Source organism: Osmerus mordax, chromosome 10 (genome assembly GCF_038355195.1).
Source record: "Osmerus mordax isolate fOsmMor3 chromosome 10, fOsmMor3.pri, whole genome shotgun sequence".
Lineage (NCBI taxonomy): Eukaryota > Metazoa > Chordata > Actinopteri > Osmeriformes > Osmeridae > Osmerus > Osmerus mordax.
In genome coordinates this window covers 16,811,699-16,830,387 of record NC_090059.1, presented here as the reverse complement: position 1 = coordinate 16,830,387, position 18,689 = coordinate 16,811,699, and the positions used below count along the sequence as shown (strand labels likewise).

The 18,689-nt window shown below is 42.1% G+C and overlaps 5 protein-coding genes across 8 annotated transcripts; 1 reads left to right on the top strand and 4 right to left on the bottom strand.

Annotated features, from left to right (window-relative positions):
• Positions 1–235: 235 nt before the first annotated feature.
• On the bottom strand, positions 236–2,071 carry LOC136950896 (dual specificity phosphatase 29-like). The gene is made up of 4 exons (XM_067245405.1): positions 1,971–2,071; positions 1,579–1,850; positions 1,157–1,380; positions 236–857 (listed from the first exon to the last, which is right to left on the bottom strand). Exons 2-4 carry the CDS (start codon positions 1,755–1,757, stop codon positions 577–579), a joined length of 684 nt encoding a protein of 227 aa, XP_067101506.1. The 5' UTR covers positions 1,758–1,850; positions 1,971–2,071; the 3' UTR covers positions 236–576.
• A 939-nt stretch (positions 2,072–3,010) lies between these two features.
• On the bottom strand, positions 3,011–7,115 carry LOC136950897 (dual specificity protein phosphatase 13B-like). Of its 3 annotated transcripts, none has more exons than XM_067245409.1 (5): positions 7,048–7,115; positions 5,794–5,975; positions 5,366–5,586; positions 3,750–4,572; positions 3,011–3,566 (listed from the first exon to the last, which is right to left on the bottom strand). In XM_067245409.1, exons 2-4 carry the CDS (start codon positions 5,946–5,948, stop codon positions 4,376–4,378), a joined length of 573 nt encoding a protein of 190 aa, XP_067101510.1. In that variant the 5' UTR covers positions 5,949–5,975; positions 7,048–7,115; the 3' UTR covers positions 3,011–3,566; positions 3,750–4,375. The 3 variants fall into 3 exon arrangements, with proteins under 3 accessions (XP_067101510.1, XP_067101508.1, XP_067101507.1); XM_067245407.1 differs by having other exon boundaries at positions 5,794–5,979; positions 7,069–7,104; XM_067245406.1 differs by having other exon boundaries at positions 5,794–5,979; positions 7,015–7,080.
• A 421-nt stretch (positions 7,116–7,536) lies between these two features.
• On the bottom strand, positions 7,537–9,547 carry LOC136950898 (dual specificity protein phosphatase 13A-like). Its single transcript, XM_067245410.1, has 3 exons — positions 9,273–9,547; positions 8,721–8,938; positions 7,537–8,241 (listed from the first exon to the last, which is right to left on the bottom strand). The coding sequence occupies exons 1-3, from the start codon at positions 9,407–9,409 to the stop codon at positions 8,030–8,032; spliced, it is 567 nt and encodes a 188-aa protein (XP_067101511.1). The 5' UTR covers positions 9,410–9,547; the 3' UTR covers positions 7,537–8,029.
• LOC136950894 (sphingomyelin synthase-related protein 1-like) lies at positions 8,348–17,648 on the top strand. Of its 2 annotated transcripts, none has more exons than XM_067245404.1 (6): positions 8,348–8,506; positions 13,307–13,876; positions 14,571–14,666; positions 14,749–14,866; positions 15,050–15,200; positions 15,563–17,648. In XM_067245404.1, exons 2-6 carry the CDS (start codon positions 13,323–13,325, stop codon positions 15,865–15,867), a joined length of 1,224 nt encoding a protein of 407 aa, XP_067101505.1. In that variant the 5' UTR covers positions 8,348–8,506; positions 13,307–13,322; the 3' UTR covers positions 15,868–17,648. The 2 variants fall into 2 exon arrangements, with proteins under 2 accessions (XP_067101505.1, XP_067101504.1); XM_067245403.1 differs by lacking the exon at positions 8,348–8,506 and adding an exon at positions 11,671–11,729.
• si:ch211-223p8.8 (dual specificity protein phosphatase 13A family protein) lies at positions 9,848–11,295 on the bottom strand. The gene is made up of 3 exons (XM_067245411.1): positions 11,063–11,295; positions 10,725–10,942; positions 9,848–10,090 (listed from the first exon to the last, which is right to left on the bottom strand). Exons 1-3 carry the CDS (start codon positions 11,194–11,196, stop codon positions 9,897–9,899), a joined length of 546 nt encoding a protein of 181 aa, XP_067101512.1. The 5' UTR covers positions 11,197–11,295; the 3' UTR covers positions 9,848–9,896.
• Positions 17,649–18,689: the final 1,041 nt, after the last annotated feature.

Here is an 18,689-nt window from a genome sequence, read left to right as displayed (position 1 = left end):
CATTCCATCTGTAGATTTGTTTTCTATCTTTATAAAATGTTGGATTTATATTTTACAGAAGTATAGAAGAGTAGAGCGTGTGAATAGACCAAGCTAAGCTAACGGATTGCATGTAAAAAGCAACTTGTACTTGTGTTTTTGTTTATATTGCTCTTTTGTAGACTTTGTACATGTACAGAGGGGCCGGTAAGGACAGGGGGATCAATCTGGCTTTGTGCACAAAAATTGGACAGAATGACAGTCTTGTATTTATGACTTTTCTCCTTTTGTCAGTCACTTAAAACGCTGTACATTTTAGCATAAAAATAAATTATGATTGACCATGCACATGCTCCTACTCCTTTGACTCCAGATCAGACTAGTTGCAGAAGATTTGAATGGTGTGTTTAATGTAAAACTCAAGCTTAAGTTCTTGATTCCCCAAAAGTTCAGAACATCGCTCCCATATAAAACAGTTCTTGAGCCAGTGTTAACAGTTACTGTACTCCACAGATGGATGTTTGAAGGCTTAGGAAACATCCCACTTGTTTGACGATAATCTTTTTGTACACATCTGTGAAAGTGATCCACATGAAATTAATTTCCCTCTGGGTGCTTTCTGCTCTGCTCTTGATACTCTTCTACCGTTGCCTGGTGGTTTCCTTGTCCGGACCCTGAATCCACTCTCCTCTGTTCCAGAAGGCGACTGTCCAGCTCTCTGAGTTGTTTCAAGAAGCCCCAGTTTGGGATGATTCTCCTGCATTGTTTCACATGGTCGATGGCATCAACAACTGTCATGTTCCTACAGATCATCAGATAGGCCAAGAAGAGAGTTGCAGAGCGGCTTCTCCCCATGACACAGTGCACCAGAAGCTTATCTGTAAACACAGAGATATAAGGGAGTACTACTAGTGTTAGGGTTAGGGACACTGCTGACCTTAAAACTAAGCCAACAACAGGGATAAAGTGAGGTGTGGTAGCAGATTCAGGATCAGGATTAGTTGTAGCCATAACCCTATCTGTAAGTCTAACCCTAACTAATTAGGGTTAGGGTACTTTATTTAAAGGGTGAGGGGTTAGGATACTTTATTAAAGAGTTAGGGTTAGGGCTAGGGTTAGGGTTAGATATATATTTCTGCACTTGTGTTTTAAGTGAAAGACACATGTTTAATCGTACTCTCTGGATTACTGAGTGTCTGGTGGATGAACTGGGAAGAGGAGTGGAAATACTGGCTGAGGTTGAAGGTGGGGACGTCTTCTGCCACTACTCCATAGTACACCACGTCCATGTCGCTGTAGTAGCCAGCTCCTGTGTCCACGTTATTCCAGGTTCCCTCCGCTGCGTTCAAGATGTGAGTTATTCCCAGTTTCCTCAGATTGTATTTGTCTTTCGCAGTCTCTCTGTCAAAGTAAGGATTTTTAGGGGTTAGTGCCGAGGGATGTCTGGACAGATGTAATGAACGACCTCCACCCGACTGTCAAATTCAATTTGTTGAAATATCCTTTTCTTTTAGGCTGTGAGATAACAGCTGTGTGTACTTTAACATCGAGGAGTATCTTTAATTCATAGCAAACAAAAAATTCCCCCTGCCCACTTACTCATTTCCAATGTAGACATTGGGCCAGACCTCGTTGACGTGAGTGTATGCCACACTTCCACGGTTCAGAATTTTATCAAGCTCATAACCCCCAGGTGTGACATATTCATCACCGGTTTCAGAAGCTTCTGCCTTGTGAAGATTCATCTTCACACCTGCCTTGGAGCGGTGAGAAGCCATTTCTCTCACAATAGCTTGCTTTCACACATGATGCACTCCCTTGGGAGGGGAGCTTTGCTGTCGGATTTCGCTCTGTTTTCCACACAAACATTACTACGAGAAAGAGGCATTGTTTATAATGTGAGCAATGTTCTTTTGTTTTTATTTGTTTGGAAAGCAACTGCCAATTCTACACAGTGTTACAATCTGGGTTAAAAATGCTAGACTACTTACCAAACGATTCAAATATATCCTTTTCACAGAAGGCATACATTGTACTTTGGAGAGCATATTGTCAAACCGTTATCATTTCAAACCTACAGAACTGCTTGACTTTTAAATCTGGGAGGCTGGAGCCAGAGCAGAGGTTGTGTAACTGGTCTGTGACAGGCATCAAATGAAGGATATTTTTAGGGCCGTGATGCGGCAGGCCCCTGACCTTAGCTGCTGAATGACTTGCCTGTAGGGAAAAGGTTCTTCCCAGACCCTGCCATCCACTCCTCAACAGAGCCTGGAGCTTTAATCTCCGCTACTGGAGTGAAGCTGTGCTTATCCAAATCTCTGCACTTGCAAAAGGATTCCCACATTCAGTCAAGTGAACCCGGCCATTGCAACCTTCAGCTCAAGCACGTTCTACTAAATGGTGTCATCCGATATTCTCTCAGCTTGACATATTACAGCCTTAAGAAGGTTTAAAACGTCATTGTAGAAGATGGAGGGCTTCGTGACTCCTGTTGGGATGTTTTGAACCTTTTAGACTGTCACTGCCAGGAAGAGGACACACTGTAACTGGGCTCTGATGAAGACTATATTTTGTAAAATGCTACCCAAACTACATCTTCAGCCACGTGAAGTTCATGGCACATGCCTTGATCTCACTGTGAGCCCCAGAGTGTAATGATGAGTGTGGAAGGTCTGAATGGAGCTGGTAACATGTCAGACTCATCAAATTTCCACTCTTTTTTTTTGCTTCACATCTTCATGCTCTGCCATCATTCATTCTGACAGTGAAATCATTAGACCTGTGATATTCGATTCCTTTTATTATGACAGCATCTCTCTCCCCCCCCCCCTGCGCTTTGGAGCGCATCTGTTATTAGGACAACTTCACTGTTTCATCTCGTTTCAAAGTTTGACCTGAATCTGTACACACCCTCAGAACCGTACTGGCATATTTCTGTCATCTCAAATCAAGACCCTTTAAAGCATCTTGGTATTTTACAGCGCAATACTGTATTTCAGCAGTTGAGACACAGGATTATGTGAAAGTGAACTTGAGTGTGGTATTATTTATTTATAGGTACATACAGTACAAGGTACATGTTGCTCCAATATAGCGCTTGTCATGTCTGATATTTTACTTACATTGGCATGTATCAAACAGAAACAAAAGCAAAAACAAGAATGATAGCTGGTGTGTCTTACAGTGGGTGGTACAGTGGGATGACCAACAGCAGTGGGAAACCAGTCACATGTCCAGACTGGTATAGGAATCTCGAGGAACATGAGGTCAAGTGACGTTGAGAGTAGTTCTCTCAATCTAACCCCGTGTTGTGTTATGTGCTCATTGAGAACTTGTACTCCCACTGCTCTTTTTACATCGTTTGTAACATTTGTAATGTCGGGCTTTTTTTAATCCATCGTTTGTCTCATTGCACCACAGATGCAGCTTGGTCGCCATGTGTCATCTACGCATCTCCTATGTAGACTCTGGGCCAGACCTCGTTGACGGGACCGGGGACCGTCTGTTTTTCAACAGAAGGCTGAGCAGATCGCAAGTGGGCGGCGTCTCTTATCCAGGCTCCTCCTCCTGGCTCATCCCCGTAACTCCTTCAGCAGAGAGCAAACGGTTGGTCATGATGGAGAACGCCAGTGCCAAGCAGCATGTGTGCTAGACAGCTCTACACAGGACTCTGTCAAATCAGCGCATGCACTGTGGGTGCTCTTTTGATTCGGTATGTTAGCAACACACGAAACGGACTTGAACTCCAGTCTGTTTGTTTGTTTTCTTACCAGCACCAGCATTTTTATTTATTATCCAATGCCTTCTCCCTTCAGTTTTTAGAGCGTCTTCCCTTCAGAAGACAAACAGATCTTTCCATATTTTCTGGAACGTCATTAGTCAGTGTAGATGTAGAGGTCATTATAAACCTCAGCCTCACTTCCCTGTCCAGAGCTGACAGCTGAACATTCCTTGGCCCAGGCAGGGTGGGCGTGGCCTCGGCTGGTGACTGTGACAGAAGACAGGAACAGCTTGGGAGGAAACAGCAGGTGCTTAGGAGCCTCACCAACGCTTCCAGATGTGCAACTCTAATTGAAGTTTCAGACGTGATATTGTTAGCAGTCACACTTTTCAATAAAAAACAGCTCTTCTAGGCTTTCTGAAGTATACAATATCAACTGTAGGTTTTAAGGGGTTTATTAAGGGATTTACAGTATTTTTTATGCAGTGTCTTATTATTTTATTTACTATGCATCACTCAAACCTAGAATAGAACATACTGCCATGCCAGCATTGAAAGCACACACACTGCAGACAGATATACTCTTCTACTACCATATTATTACAGTTACATGTGATTCTGATAGGCTGGTCTCGATTGGTATCAAAAGTGCGTCTAAAGATATTGTGTCTGTGGTCATCTGCCCTGATAGTGAAGCTGTTTGTCCAGCGCTCTGAGTTGTTCCAGGAAGCCGGCGTTGGGACAGATGTTCCTGCTAGTGCTGACTACCTTGATGGCCTCGACCAGAGTCATGCCCTCATGGATCAACAGGTACGCCAGCACCAGGGTAGCGGAGCGACTCAGGCCCATGGCACAGTGGACAAACACCTTACCTAGCGAGGAGGAGGAACCACAACATGTTTTTAATAACGGCATGCTGCAGGTTTCTACTCCTAGCGAAGCAGTAGTTCAGGCTGTTCCCAGACAGCTCTGACCCCCCCCCCTCCCTGTAGAGCAGCCTGCAGATCAGCACAGGTTCCTTTGACACTAATTGCCTTATTTGTTACTTCACTGTGGATTACAGACCTGTGTATCACAAAGTGGAGTGTTTTTAACTACTCCTTAAAAGTTTCGACAATGTTGCAACAGATGTTTCTACACATGGTAATCCGGGGTTTCTTATCATGCGTGAGGATTAGGGCCCAGAGGAGCGCATAATTGAACTGTCTACTAGGCTGTGTATTACTGTTGAGGATTACTGCGCAGGGCCTGTTACACACCGAAGACTACGTCTCCCACCATCCTGGGAGGGAGGAGGCCTCATCTTATTACTGTCATGTCTCAGACTAGATGCACTCTGCATAACAGGAGCAGAGCAGGCCACAAACATAATTGTGTAATTTCCATGTCCAATGAAAGTGTTGCTTACAAATTACCGGGCCAAGCCATTTAAAAGCAATTTTCTCGTCCAAGGTCTCGGCTTATGAGAAGATTACCGTGAGGGACGATATTAGCTTGATATTGTGTTTAGTGTTTGATTTGCATTCTAACTGGGTAGAGTTCTGGCTGTGCTGTTCATTTGAACATCCTTCCCTTTGAAATTTTTTCACAAACTCACCGCACAAAACGTCGTTTTTGATTTTGACTTAGTTTCTTCAGTATTTATAGACGAGAGAAGCGCTGTACCTGTGGGTGTGCTCAGGGCTGTCCTGATGAACTTGGCTGATGAGTAGAAGAATGGGCTCATATCAAAGGACGGCATGTCAAAAGCCTCTACTCCATGGTAAGTGATTTGGGTGCCTCTGTAGAAGCTGGGCCCGGTGTTCACGTTGAACTTGCCGTCAGCGGCGTTCACTACGTGGGTGATGACGAGCGCCGCGAGGGTCCTCTTGTCCTTGGCTGCATACCTAAGTGCACAAATGTCCGACAATTTAAAGGAGCACATGCTCATTTTTGTATTTAATAACACCATTTGGGTTTGTGACTACCTTGTATGTACAGTACATGGCTTGCCTATACACAGTATACTGTAATGTAGTTTGTGGATCCAATGACCTTTGATCAAAATATATCCCTGACAAACTCCACTGTGACACTGAAAGACAGATTCTCACATGTCCCCTATGTAGATCCGGGGAAAAACCTCATCCAGATGGCCGCTGGTTCCAGACTTGGTCCACATCAGCCTCTGAAGCTTAGAGGCCAGGGGCGTCTTGTACCGGCTCTCCCCCGCCTCAGTGCACCCCAAACAGCTGTTCCCCCGGGGCATGTCTGGGTGGTCCACCTCTGCCTTTTACTAGCTGTTGGTGACACATGTCCGGAATTTCGACCAGCAATCTCTTTGATGTATTCCACTCAGCCATGAAATATGTACTGCTAAAATTCTGCCAGATAGTTAATGTTGTCTTATTTTGTATCACATCCTGAGAAAACTAACAGTGAATTCTTCATAGATTTTCGTTCCAGTCCATTTCCGTCAGGCATGCACACACTCAAGAGAGAGACGTGAGCTCATGCTCTATTCATACTGTAAATATTTCCATCTATTTCGGATTTGAATGATTCTGCTTCAGGCTTCGTACAGATGTACTGTCTGCATAGTCAATGTAAAGAGCCCCTCAGAAATGCAGTTTTATTCTAGCGGCGTATCGAGACTGGGAAGGTCTGGAGACGTGATGCTCACATCTACTGGGATGAGTTTGTTGAGTAAAAATCTGTTTCAGTGACCTTTTGTTAAGCTGGTGCGACGTACGGACCTGCACTCCAACATCTTGACGGCTTTGCGTATCTCCGTATTTGCCGTCCTCACCGGGGGATGTGGACACAAATGCTTTCTCACGGCAAAGACACCAGTGAGGCTCGGGTGATTCGACCGTTTTACGTGTGCTCAGTGCTTGTGCTGAAGTGTGTGGGAGCGAAACCAAGAGCTGGGAACTGAGTCTGTTCTGGCACAACATGTGCCTGGAGTACCTGCAGGCCTTTCTTCCTCTCCATTGATCTATAAGTACACACGTCCCTCCTCCCAGCTGAAGTTGGGGGGTAGAGAGCTGATTTCCCTGCTGAATGTGTTGGACCCCCCCCCCTCCCCTTCCCCCTCAAGGCTAACCTGTCCTTCCTTGCTCCACTTCAGTGTAATTAAAGATAGTATGGGAGCCCGCAGTTAACACAAAGGCTGGATAAGAATCCTCTTTCAATACCTACTCCAGCCTCTTCGTACAGGCACGAAAAACAGTCTTTTGTAGAACAATGTCAGACATTTATTTGACTTGCAAATGAAGGTCACGTATATGCATAAACAGTGTACTCACACATAATGTATACAGTGTTTTCCTAACCTGCAAAGCAATAGATGAGTCCAGATAGCAGACTTGCCTGGCTGAAATGCTCACCAGCGTCTCTCCCTCAGTCACCACATGTAGGTCAACAGCACACAAGTACTGTACTGCAGGTCCACACACTGTAATCTGCCGCACAATGTTTTGGGCTATTTTAACATTTGAATCTCAGCTCAAAATAATTCTGGCATCATCTTCTGAATTCCCTGAAGGTTATCTGATATACCGGTATGTGGGGAGGGTGAAGACACAGCCAGAGAATGACTTCAGAGGTGCTGTTGCTACGGCTTCCAAAGCAATGGATAAGGACCGTCCCCTGAGGATTCATGTGCTGTTTGAGTACATCAATGTTTGGGAATTCTCTGTTCTCCATGACCTCATTTGTTGAACGCATTCAATCTGACTCACGTTGAAATTAAGCATTTATCATCTTTCACACAAAGCATACTATCTATCCTGTCAGAAATACAGTAAAAACAATAAAAACAAAAACAATTGTTGCGTTTAGTTTTATGTCATTTCTATTTTCAGACACATTGTAACATCTTACACCACATTTAGAATTATTGATAGAGGCATCCATATGTTTCAGGTAGTTGAAGGAAAAGTAGTAAAAAATTGTGTAGTTATTTTTACCAGTTTTTAAAAAAAATCTATTCTCTTTTCAGTGAACATATCGGCCTTGTGGTTAATTGCATAGATTCTTGACCAGGGAAATGTGATCTTTAAGAATAAGAAACATTTAAGTGTCCCTTTTGAAAGGATTTTTGGTCCATGTATATTGACACACTGTGTGTACAGTACTTCGACATCAACACACAGTTATCTGTGAAACAGTCTGACAATTATAAGGTTGAACATCACATTTTTCCAAGGATGAAGTTGTATCTTCTATCTTCTCCATCTCTTCCCAAAGCCTTGATTCAAACTCTGGACATGCCTCGGAATTTGCTGCCTGACAAACGACAACGAGGTAATCCATCACTCAGATCAAGGTGTGGCAGTTTCTTCACCTCTAAATAATCACACACGTTTTCTTTTTCCCTCTCAGCTGAAGATCCAGATCCAGCAGCAGTGCCAGGAAGTTCCTGTTGGGGTAAACGGCCCTCTTCTGCACCACTTCCTGGAGGGCATGACGGAGGGGGATGTGGTGGTAGAGCATGAGGTATGCCAACACCAAGCTGGAGGAGCGGCTCCTTCCCATGATGCAGTGCACCAGCACCTTCCCTGGAGAAAAGAGGCGAGGGAAGGAAAGGGAGAGAGGATTAGCGAGAGTCCTCCGTCTTATTAATATCATACATGACTGCTTGTCTCAAACTGTGGCCCTTCCAGTCCCTACTGAGGGCTAAAAATAGGGTCCACAGTCCATTGCCTTTGTTCATTCAAGGTCCCTTTGCAGACAGGCCCAGGCTGTCAGGTTAATCCCATACTGTCCTCTTTCTGAAAGGAGCTGGGAGAGGAACCATGGTTGACATTATAGACATTATGCAAGGTAAGGTTCTTTATTATTGCTTCTTTATGGATGAAAACATACAGTATATGATTGAGTATGCAATTATAAGTGTAAGCCCAGGTGAAGAGAGTTGACTTTGAAAAGGAAGCACCTGCAATGTTTTTTTGTACTAGGCTTTTATTTGCATCAAAAGGTCTGAATTGTGTTCAGTTTGGTGCAAAATTGACAATAGGAGAAAATGAAAAAACCTTACCATCTGGTGTTTTTAAACCTTTGTGAATGAAGTCTGCAGCAGGTTTGAAGTAAACATTCAGATCAAAGTGAGTGGAGTCATCTGCTGGAATACCACAATACACAAACTCGTTGCCATAAAACCTTTGGTTTCCTATGCTGCCTCGCTTGGAATGAGCAGCATTTAAAACATGAGTGATCCCTAATCTCCGCAAGGCAGTCGTGTTTTGGGCTATTGCCCTGGTAAGACAAAAAGAGGAAAGATGAATAACTGTTCTGATTGATTTACAACTGTCCAGTACATATAATTTTCCAAACCTCTCAGAAAATGTATTGAGAATGCATATTGTATTTACACAAGCCTTGCCATCAGCCTAAATCTGACGCACAAGGTAATATGATGACATAACATTCCATAACAGTTTTCTTTGTTATCTATCGCAACACATCTAGGCAGTTTCATCATTATAATGATGCATAACTTTCAAAGTAGCCTACCACAAGATGTATTATTATAAACCAATGTAAGAGCAGTGGAATTCCCATAAGTGAGAGAAAAACATACTGTACTTACACATTTCCAATGTATACGTTGGGCCAAACCTCATCTATCTGATTCAGCTGTAGCTTACATGAATCCAACACTTTTTGTAGGTCCTTCACAGACAGATACTCCTTTATCCTGTTGTTTAATGATGTCATTTTAACCATAGATTACACTTTAAATGAATAAACGGAGTACTTTACGCTACAGAGTAAACACTAGACCCTCACCCCTTCCCAAGATGATTGTTGCTAGCAGGTGTTTGTTTACTGTCAGCGCCATTGGACACGTACCAAATTTAGCGCTCAGGCTAGTGTGGTCCCTACTCATAAAGACGGTATGATAACAGCCCCAGCTGCACATTTTCATTCAGCTGTAGGCTGGTTCCATGTTTTTCACATTACACTTAGTAATTCAATAAATCCAAAACAGCAATAATTTGCATCTGGAAAAAACATCTGGATTCTAATAGGATAGGTCTGAACTGATGGAACACAAACACCACCATGTGGTTAGAACATGCTACCACCTGTGCTACAGTACTGCTTACTGTAAATGAACTGTGATTACATAACCTTAATAAACACAATGTTTATTATGTATGTATTAATGTTTATTGAATATTTGGGTCAATACCTTGATAATATTCTCAGCTCAAGCCTTTGTGTGTAATTTCCTATTCAAAGCACAGAGCTGTTTCAGAAATCCTCTATTTGGAAAGATCCACCGTCGCTCTTTGACCTTTATAATGGCGTCCATTAGGGAGTAGTGGTGATGGATCATTAGGTAGGCTAGAACTAGCGACGCAGAACGGCTCACTCCAACAGCACAGTGGACAAAGACCCTAGCTGGAGAATAAAACAACAGGTGAAAATCATCAATGATTATTCATAAACTAACGGTGTGTGTCCACTACAGCCGAGCGGGTGGCGCTTCGTGAAATATTTGTGAAAAAATATTTGTGAAAAAATATTTGTGAAAAAATATTTGTGAAAAGATATTTGTGAAAAAATATTTGTGAAAAAATATTTGTGAAAAAATATTTGTGAAAAAATATTTGTGAAAAAATATTTGTGAAAAAAAGTAGTGGAAAAAATATTTGGGAAAAAATATTTTCTATTGGACTATAAAAGTTTTTAAAAATAAGTTTTTGAAACTGCTCAATAGTTTTTTTCCCACAACTTTTTCAAAAATCTTTCTGAAACCTTTTTGGGGAAACTTTTTATCAAAGATATTTGCGAAAAATACATTATTGGCCATGACTACAACAGTGACCTTGGACAACTACAACTATGAATTAGCCTAACGTCTGAAACGCCCCCCCCCCCCCCCCCCCCCCCCCCCCCAAGAGGCTACTGAGGGAAGGCAAGCGGAGCGTTAAATAACGCTGTAGAGGACACACACCGTAACCTTGGTGAAGTAAAATACAGGATGGTATCCATGGTTTAATGAACTAGGCTATTCCATTCGATGATTCTTTACCTCCTGGTGTGTCAAGTGCATTTTTTATGTACTCAGCAGAGGCATAAAAGTAGCGTGAGAGGTCAAAAGAGGGAGAATCGTCAGCCGGGACCCCATGATAGTCCACAGAGGATCCATAGAAATCATGACTTCCTTGACAGTACGCCTTTCCGTGTGCAACATTAAGGACATGGGTGATTCCCAGCTTCCATAAACCGTATCGGTCGTTGGCCGCTGACCTGATCATAATCAACAGGGGGGAAATACAGTAATCTCACCAAAACATTCCAAATCTCAAATTCATCTTCCCTTGCATGTTATCCCAGGACAACAATCAGCAGTGGTTTTGAATGACTTACATGTCCGCAATAAACAAGTTCGGCCAAACTTCGTCCACGTGATTGCCAAACCTTTTACCCCCGTACAAAACCCTCTCCAACTCTTTCACTGTTGCAGCGTCAGATGAACCATTGTTCTTCTGGACATTACACATAACTGTGACCCATCAGATTTCAGTTTATCCTACAGTTTACAATGTAATGCATTTTCTAACGAATTTGTTCTCTAACCAATTCATCTTCTTATGCTGTTAATTTGCGATCATGCGGGTATAGTGACAGTGGCAGGTGTCTTTGCCCTAGTCTAAAATTAAAAATAGTGTCCCAATGTGTATATTAAGTTACACATGTTTACATTTGGTGCTTTGGGGATTCTGTAATTTATTATGAACAACATTTAATTTTGGTACTAAAGACATTTAGTCAGAAAGTAGAACATGTAAATCATTGTTTCAAAGTTGAAGTGTCATAGTACGCATAGTTGACCAGCAAGTGTCAGTGTTCCCGTACATGGTCTATGTAGGCCTACTGTAAAATATAACATAATTGCGCATCTTTTCTCATAGGTACGGTTCTGCCCCTTATGTGGTCAACGCTGATGTAAAGTAGCGTAGCCAACCTGTGAGAAATGATTTGCATCAACCCTGTTATCGAAGTATATGTCAAAACAGATTCGAACTGGAATCCGGTGAGTATTTTCCACGGGTGTCCAAATAGCTTCAACCATCTAATTAATTGAAGTCCTGTTAACACTGCCACTACCACACAACTCAACTATGTGGTAGCTGCTAGCTAACTAGCTATTGACGTGGCTATCTAGCTAACGATATTCAGTCTTCCCATCATCTCTCTGGGTTGGCGTAAGACGAGCTGTGTGTGTTATATTAACGTTGCTAGCTTTATTGTTAAGTAGCTAGCTTGTTTGACAGATTGATGTCTGCGTTAACCTATCTAGAGCTAGTGTTAATGCTAGCTAACATCTAATCTGTTTTCTGTTTTGCTGTCAGTTCGTTTGTTGCAGCCAGCACTGTTGTATAGCCCCCCAGGTGTTACGGATTTACATAGTCGAGGACATGGATTGTGTCTCGCCGGAGAGAGCTACAATGTGGTCTGCACCATAGTTGTAATGATAAGCATCTCGCTGACTTGCACTGACGGACAATACAGTGTATCCTAACTTACTGGAGTTATTCAAGACAATGTCCATGCTGCATAAACATGATGCTCCACAGTTGTATTAATTCCTCTGTCCGATTCAGATTCAGTTCTAAGTTTGTATACCGATACAAATCTGAGCCAGAAGGCGTAAGTGAGAATCGTGTCTTAGGCGAGGCTGTCGTTCAAAAGCAATGATCACAGTGCATTTCTGAACTATTTTGTTAAGTTGTATTTGCTTTGATAGCCTAACCTTCAACTTGTAATTTGACAGTAATCCATGGTCTATTAATTTAATTGGTGTTTAAATAGCAAACAACTGGTATACTCCACCTATTTCAAGGCTATAATTAGTAACCAAGAATAATAGAGGGTGTGATCCCCATTGAACAAGCTTTCCTTTCAAAGACATAACTGTTACCAACAGTTTGCAACATCTGAGTGGCCAAAGTTGAACGCAAAAGCTCACTCTGTATGTCGTTTTTTTTAGGTGTTCCTTACAAGACAAGTGGATAAGAGCTAAGTTTTGTATGGGTTTGAAGTAGTGTGCCCTGTATCTTGAATACACTAGTGTCTGGACGTCCCCCAGTTCAGAATCAGCCATTACTGGAACTGTCTGGGTCTGGTTTTGGAATGATTACGAAACGTTGCTTAGCAGGCGATAGAAACTGACTCTGCTGATTCAATCGAAACTGTGAATCTGTTGTTCTCTAAGACTTAACCACGGGACTGTTTTTGCAAGAATAAAAAATATATATATATATATATATTGCAGTAGCTCCACTTATTTATTTTCATGTTTGTAATCTCTGAGACCTATTCTGGGTGTGGAACTTCTGCCCTGTGTTCTTATTCAGCATGCTAATACAGTTTTCCCCCCTCTGCTCAAATCATTAGACAGTCGTAAACAGTGTTTGCTCAGTCAAGTGCCAAAATCTTGACTGAGATCCTTCTCAAAGTCTTGTCTTGTCTGGACTTCGGTGCTGTCTCGAGACACAACTTTGTCACGTTTCCTTGGTAGTGTCATCCATGACCCATACCAGGGTCAGGGCCAGTATCTGTGTGTCACCTCCTGCAGCAAGTCACCTGTCGCCTTGTTTCTTTTCTCAGTTCTCAGAGTAGGGTGATGTCTCAGCTGAGCGTCCGACGCTGGACCCCCAAACATGTTGCCAAGTGGCTGAAGGATGAGGGTTTCTGCGACTATGTGGACCTCCTGTGTAACGTGCACCGTCTGGACGGCACCAGCCTCCTGACCCTAAGCGAATACGACCTCCGCTCCCCCCCCCTGGAGCTCAAGATACTGGGGGACATCAAGCGCCTGATGGTGTCCCTCCGCAAGCTCCAGAAGCAGAACTCGGACATCCTGGAGGAGCTGGGCTTGCCCTTCGATGGGCACTCGCCCACCGGCAACGGTGGGGGAGACTGGCACTACAACGGAGACCCCGCAGCGGACTGCGATCACGCCGGGACGGCTCCTGTGGGAGAGGAGTACCACCAGTACACCAACGGGAAGTACAAGCAGCAGACGAGACGTCTGGACCCCGAGTACTGGAAGACGGTGCTCAGCTCCGTATACGTGATGTTTGTGTTCGGATTCACTTCCTTCGTAATGGTCATAGTGCATGAGAGGGTGCCGGACATGCGCACCTACCCACCCCTGCCAGATATCTTCTTAGACAGGTGGGTTGCTAACTGGAATACTTCAAAAAGTGTGCTAGTTTGTGTAGTATTTACCATATACCTATACTAGTTTATAATGACAACAACTGTGATGTTTTGTTGTGAACATGAAGGGGTGCTCGAAAGGCAGCAGTGAAAGTGAATATGATGGTGGGAGAAGTCTGGGAGTCAGGCCAGAAATGCTTTGCGTTTTTAATCAGCTGCTAGAATATCAGGCCAGATGGACGTTGTCACTGCCCTATTTTCTGCACGTGTCTGTTCTTAGACTCATGTATTTCAAATTGTGTGTGGTCATAGACTGCAAGAACTGTTGTTTATGCTAAGTTGTTATTTGGAATGTTCTCAAGGCAGTTTCAAGAGAACATTCTAAAAGGCGATTTTAGACTCTTATGAAGTGGCAAATGCCTAAGTGCTGGGTCTCCTGTGTTGGTTATTTAAGTTCCTCTGTTGACAAATTTCCCAAAAATGAAAAGAAGGTCCTAGAATGTTTCACTGTATAAAATATTACTTTCTCATTTTAAGGTTGTTAAATAGTAAAATATCACTTTGGTCTACTTTATATTTTGTGTCTCTGGTCACTGGTTGGCATCTGTTTCATCCGTGACGCTAAACACAGATTTGTTTTAATGGATTGGGAGAAAGAATCTGAGCAACTTGCAATAAGAAGATTCAACCCATTTCTTTCTGTAACCAGTGTTCCTAGAATCCCATGGGCCTTTTCCATGGCCGAGGCATGTGGAGTCATCCTCTGCAACATCTGGCTGCTGGTCCTGCTACTCCACAAACACAGGTAGAGTAATGATCTGGGGCAGCACCCACACACTGTGTCCTGGATTCACTGCAGCGTTGTCATTGAAACAACCCCATCACAGGTCAATCCTGCTGCGTCGCCTGTGCAGCCTCATGGGAACCGTGTTCATGTTGCGCTGCATCACCATGTTCGTCACGTCCCTGTCGGTGCCCGGACAGCACCTGCAGTGCTCAGGAAAGGTACTTATTTTCCCACATACATGTAAAACAACAGCGCTTTGTTTCTGTTGGTTACATGGAAGCGTAAACCTGATTTGGATATTTGCTTCTAAGACGGTAGAGACTCATGCTCAGCTGAATGCATGCGTGAATAAATGGGAGTACTTTCCTCTGACCCTTTCTTTATCCTTGTCCTTCTCCCAGATATATGGTGATGTGTGGGCCAAACTACATCGAGCTGTGGCCATCTGGACTGGGTTTGGAATGACCCTTACAGGAGTCCATACATGTGGCGACTACATGTTCAGTGGTCACACTGTGGTCCTAACAATGCTCAACTTCTTTGTCACTGAATGTGAGTTTTTCACACCAGGTCTCTTGTGTTTGATAACTGATGTCTTGTCTCGTTGTTCTCACCTAGTGTCCTATAGTGGTACTTCAGATTGTAATAATCATTCAGTGAATATACAGACCTTTATTTACATTTACATTTAGTCATTTAGCAGACGCTCTTATCCAGAGCGACTTACAGTAAGTACAGGGACATTCCCCCGAGGCAAGTAGGGTGAAGTGCCTTGCCCAAGGACACAACGTCAGTTGGCATGACCGGGAATCGAACTGGCAACCTTCGGATTACTAGCCCGATTCCCTAACCGCTCAGCCACCTTTATCATACTGTTTCAAGCTAGCATTGAAATGTGTATCTTGGTTTTACAGACACCCCAAGAAGTTGGAACTTTATTCACACTTTATCTTGGGTCCTCAATTTGTTTGGCATCTTCTTCATTCTGGCCGCCCACGAACACTACTCAATCGATGTGTTCATCGCGTTCTACATCACTACCAGACTCTTCCTGTACTACCACACTCTGGCCAACACGCGAGCTTACCAGCAAAGCCGTCGCGCTCGCATCTGGTTCCCCATGTTCTCTTTCTTCGAGTGCAACGTCAACGGGCCGGTGCCCAACGAGTATTGCTGGCCCTTCTCTCGACCCACGGCCATGAGGAGGCTCATCAGGTAGGGGACACCGCAGCCCAAGGAGCAGGCGGCTGCTCTTTCCACAATGGCCAACGTGGGTATATGATGTTTTTCATTTCCAATAGTTAAGAGACTGTTGAAATGGCTTGCATGATCGTGATCCTAGTCGTGCCAGGGTCTTGACAGGATACGGACGAGCCAAACCCCCTTATGTTCTGTGACTTGTGCTACCACTGCTGGCATGTTGAAAGGGATTAAGCGATTTCTGTCGACTCTGGGGTTTGTTAGAAAGTGTTCACCTTCTCCCTTATTTTACTTGAAAAGTGAACTTATTGGGGTAGGTTAAGGTTGTTGTTTGTTTCTAAGGAATGGAATTGTGAAAATATTCTCTATACGAAGTGCATTGCAAAGCTGGGAGCATCTTTATATGCAGTCTAAGATTAAAACAAATCTAGGAGACTTGGTGGTGGCAGTGGTGATGGTTTGGGACACCACGAAAAATATATTCTCAGGCACCATATGTAACCAAATACCTTATTTTGAAATCAGAATGAATAGTTGACATCCATGATTATACAGTTGTATAATCATTAAAACAAATTATTTTCTAAAGACTAGATTATTTGTCAGCATACATGGTATTTAAATGTTTCTGACTCAATGACTTAAGCTCTTATCTTAATATGGACCACCTAAAAGCAATAGTAGAAACATAATCTATGTTAAGTGTTGCTACATTTCTTAATATGAAAATGTGTTAACAATATGACATTCAAGTTGTTGAAACATATATAACTTTATTACTGCTGGCTATTATTATGGTTTTAAGGGAGTGCAAAAATACATCATTTCAAATTAAGCAACGGTAGTTTTAACAGTATTACCTGAATGTTGAATGCTTGATTTCTGACCTGTTCTTATAGTACAGAATATGGTATTTTGGTTTCTTTCATTTTGGTACCTTGATCCAAGCAGATCTTAGTGAAAAAGGGCCATTACCAGTGTCATTTCAAAAACAGCCAAAAATATGGAATGAGAAAGTGTACAATTGTCTTTAAATCATTCCATTTGCCAATTACTCTAGGTGTAAAAATGAATTTGTATTTATAGGAAAAGCATATCTGATGAGATGTTACATATTGTGGAGTTGTTTAGCTTGTAGCATTGAGTATTAAGTGAGCAGACTTCATGACAAGTTTACCCTATACGTATATTAATCAACATGTTTTCTCAAATTGTTTTAGCACCTTCACAGATCCCTCATATTCCAATGTATTATTATATTAATTTATTAATTTATTTCACTTTGGATATGTCAAAAGTTATTTTTTTACATTTCATGTACCAAGTTTTTGCAACATGCACTTGAACAAAAATATGTTTACAGTTGCTTATAACTATGTGTATGTTTGAAACACAATGCGCTTTGATTATCAAGACTGATCTCAGATGTTCCTCTCATTAGAGAAAAACAACATCAATAACACACTGGAACTGGTATTCATGGGTTTGCATGTGAGTGTAGATATGACCAAGACTTTAAACATGTTCGTGTGTTGGTTTTGTCCATCACGTAAAAACATCTTAACTTTTAAGTACAGTCATTCATGTCATTTTGTTAACCATTATAGTCTTGGATGCCCAGATTATGAGTTCTAGCTAATTGCAAATAACTGCTAATGTTAGACACATGTTGTTATAGCTCTTATATTTGTGGTTCTGCGTTTGGTTTAGTGTTCAGAACAACAGTTTAGGACTATGGTTTTACTACAGGATGTTGAATTCAGTCATTTCCTACCAATGTAATAAAAATGTAGCAATGTTGTGGCTTAGTTGTCGTGCCAGTTGATGGCATGCTTCTCTTCCATCATTAAACTGAATTTAAAATCATGTGTGAATGAATGTGTGGTAAAAACAGGATTTAAATTTTCATATACTTATTTCCATTAGTAAATTGAGATTGAAAACATATGATTCATGATTCAACAGAGATATGCTCTACTCTGACAAGTAATAATTGGTGGAAAAACTTCCTTTGCCTAGTACAGAGATTCCCAAACTGTGGGCTGCCAAACCAATAAAAACTAAAATATAAAAAATGAAGAAATATATAAATGTTTATACATACTGTTGGTAAATTTGAAAATACACATTTCATACATTTGAAAATGACAATTTGTCACGTTAACTTGCATACGTCCTATTCAATTCACTATGCGCGCATCACTTCCGCACACTGCAAAAACCAGGTCCCCAATTTCCGGTAAGCTAGCAGTTATGTAAGTTCTCGCACACAATATGCTGGTATTTTTTACAAGGAGTAAGGGTTATTTTCCCAAAATGACAATTAAGATGTAAGAGGGAAGGGGGCTTCAAATTGTACGTTTGGAGCTACATCGACAACTATGAAGGTAAGGTAAAAGTAGCTAGTAATCTAACTTAACACCGGATTTGAAGAGTAAGGTTAGCTAGGCTAGTAGTTACCCAACAATTTTTAGCTAGCCTACATTATAATGTACCCAATTATCTGATTGTAAGCTTGCTTGCTAGTCGTTAATGTTAGCCTGTTCTGGTTATTAAAAGTCATGTTTCTAACTTCCATCAGAAGTTCTAGACCTGGCTTGGCCTATTTTTCATCGGAAATATGTATCACTGTGGTCGTGTGCTTATAGCCAATATAGCAGTTTGCCATTAACGTTATGTTATGGAACTATAGGAATGATTGTAGTTATGCAAGTTACTTATGCATGTAGGCGGGACATAACGTTACTACTTTATACTTGATCTAGTGCTAACCATAGACATGTCTATGGTGCTAACAGATACCGTCCATATTTACACACTGAGTTATCTAGCAACCAACAG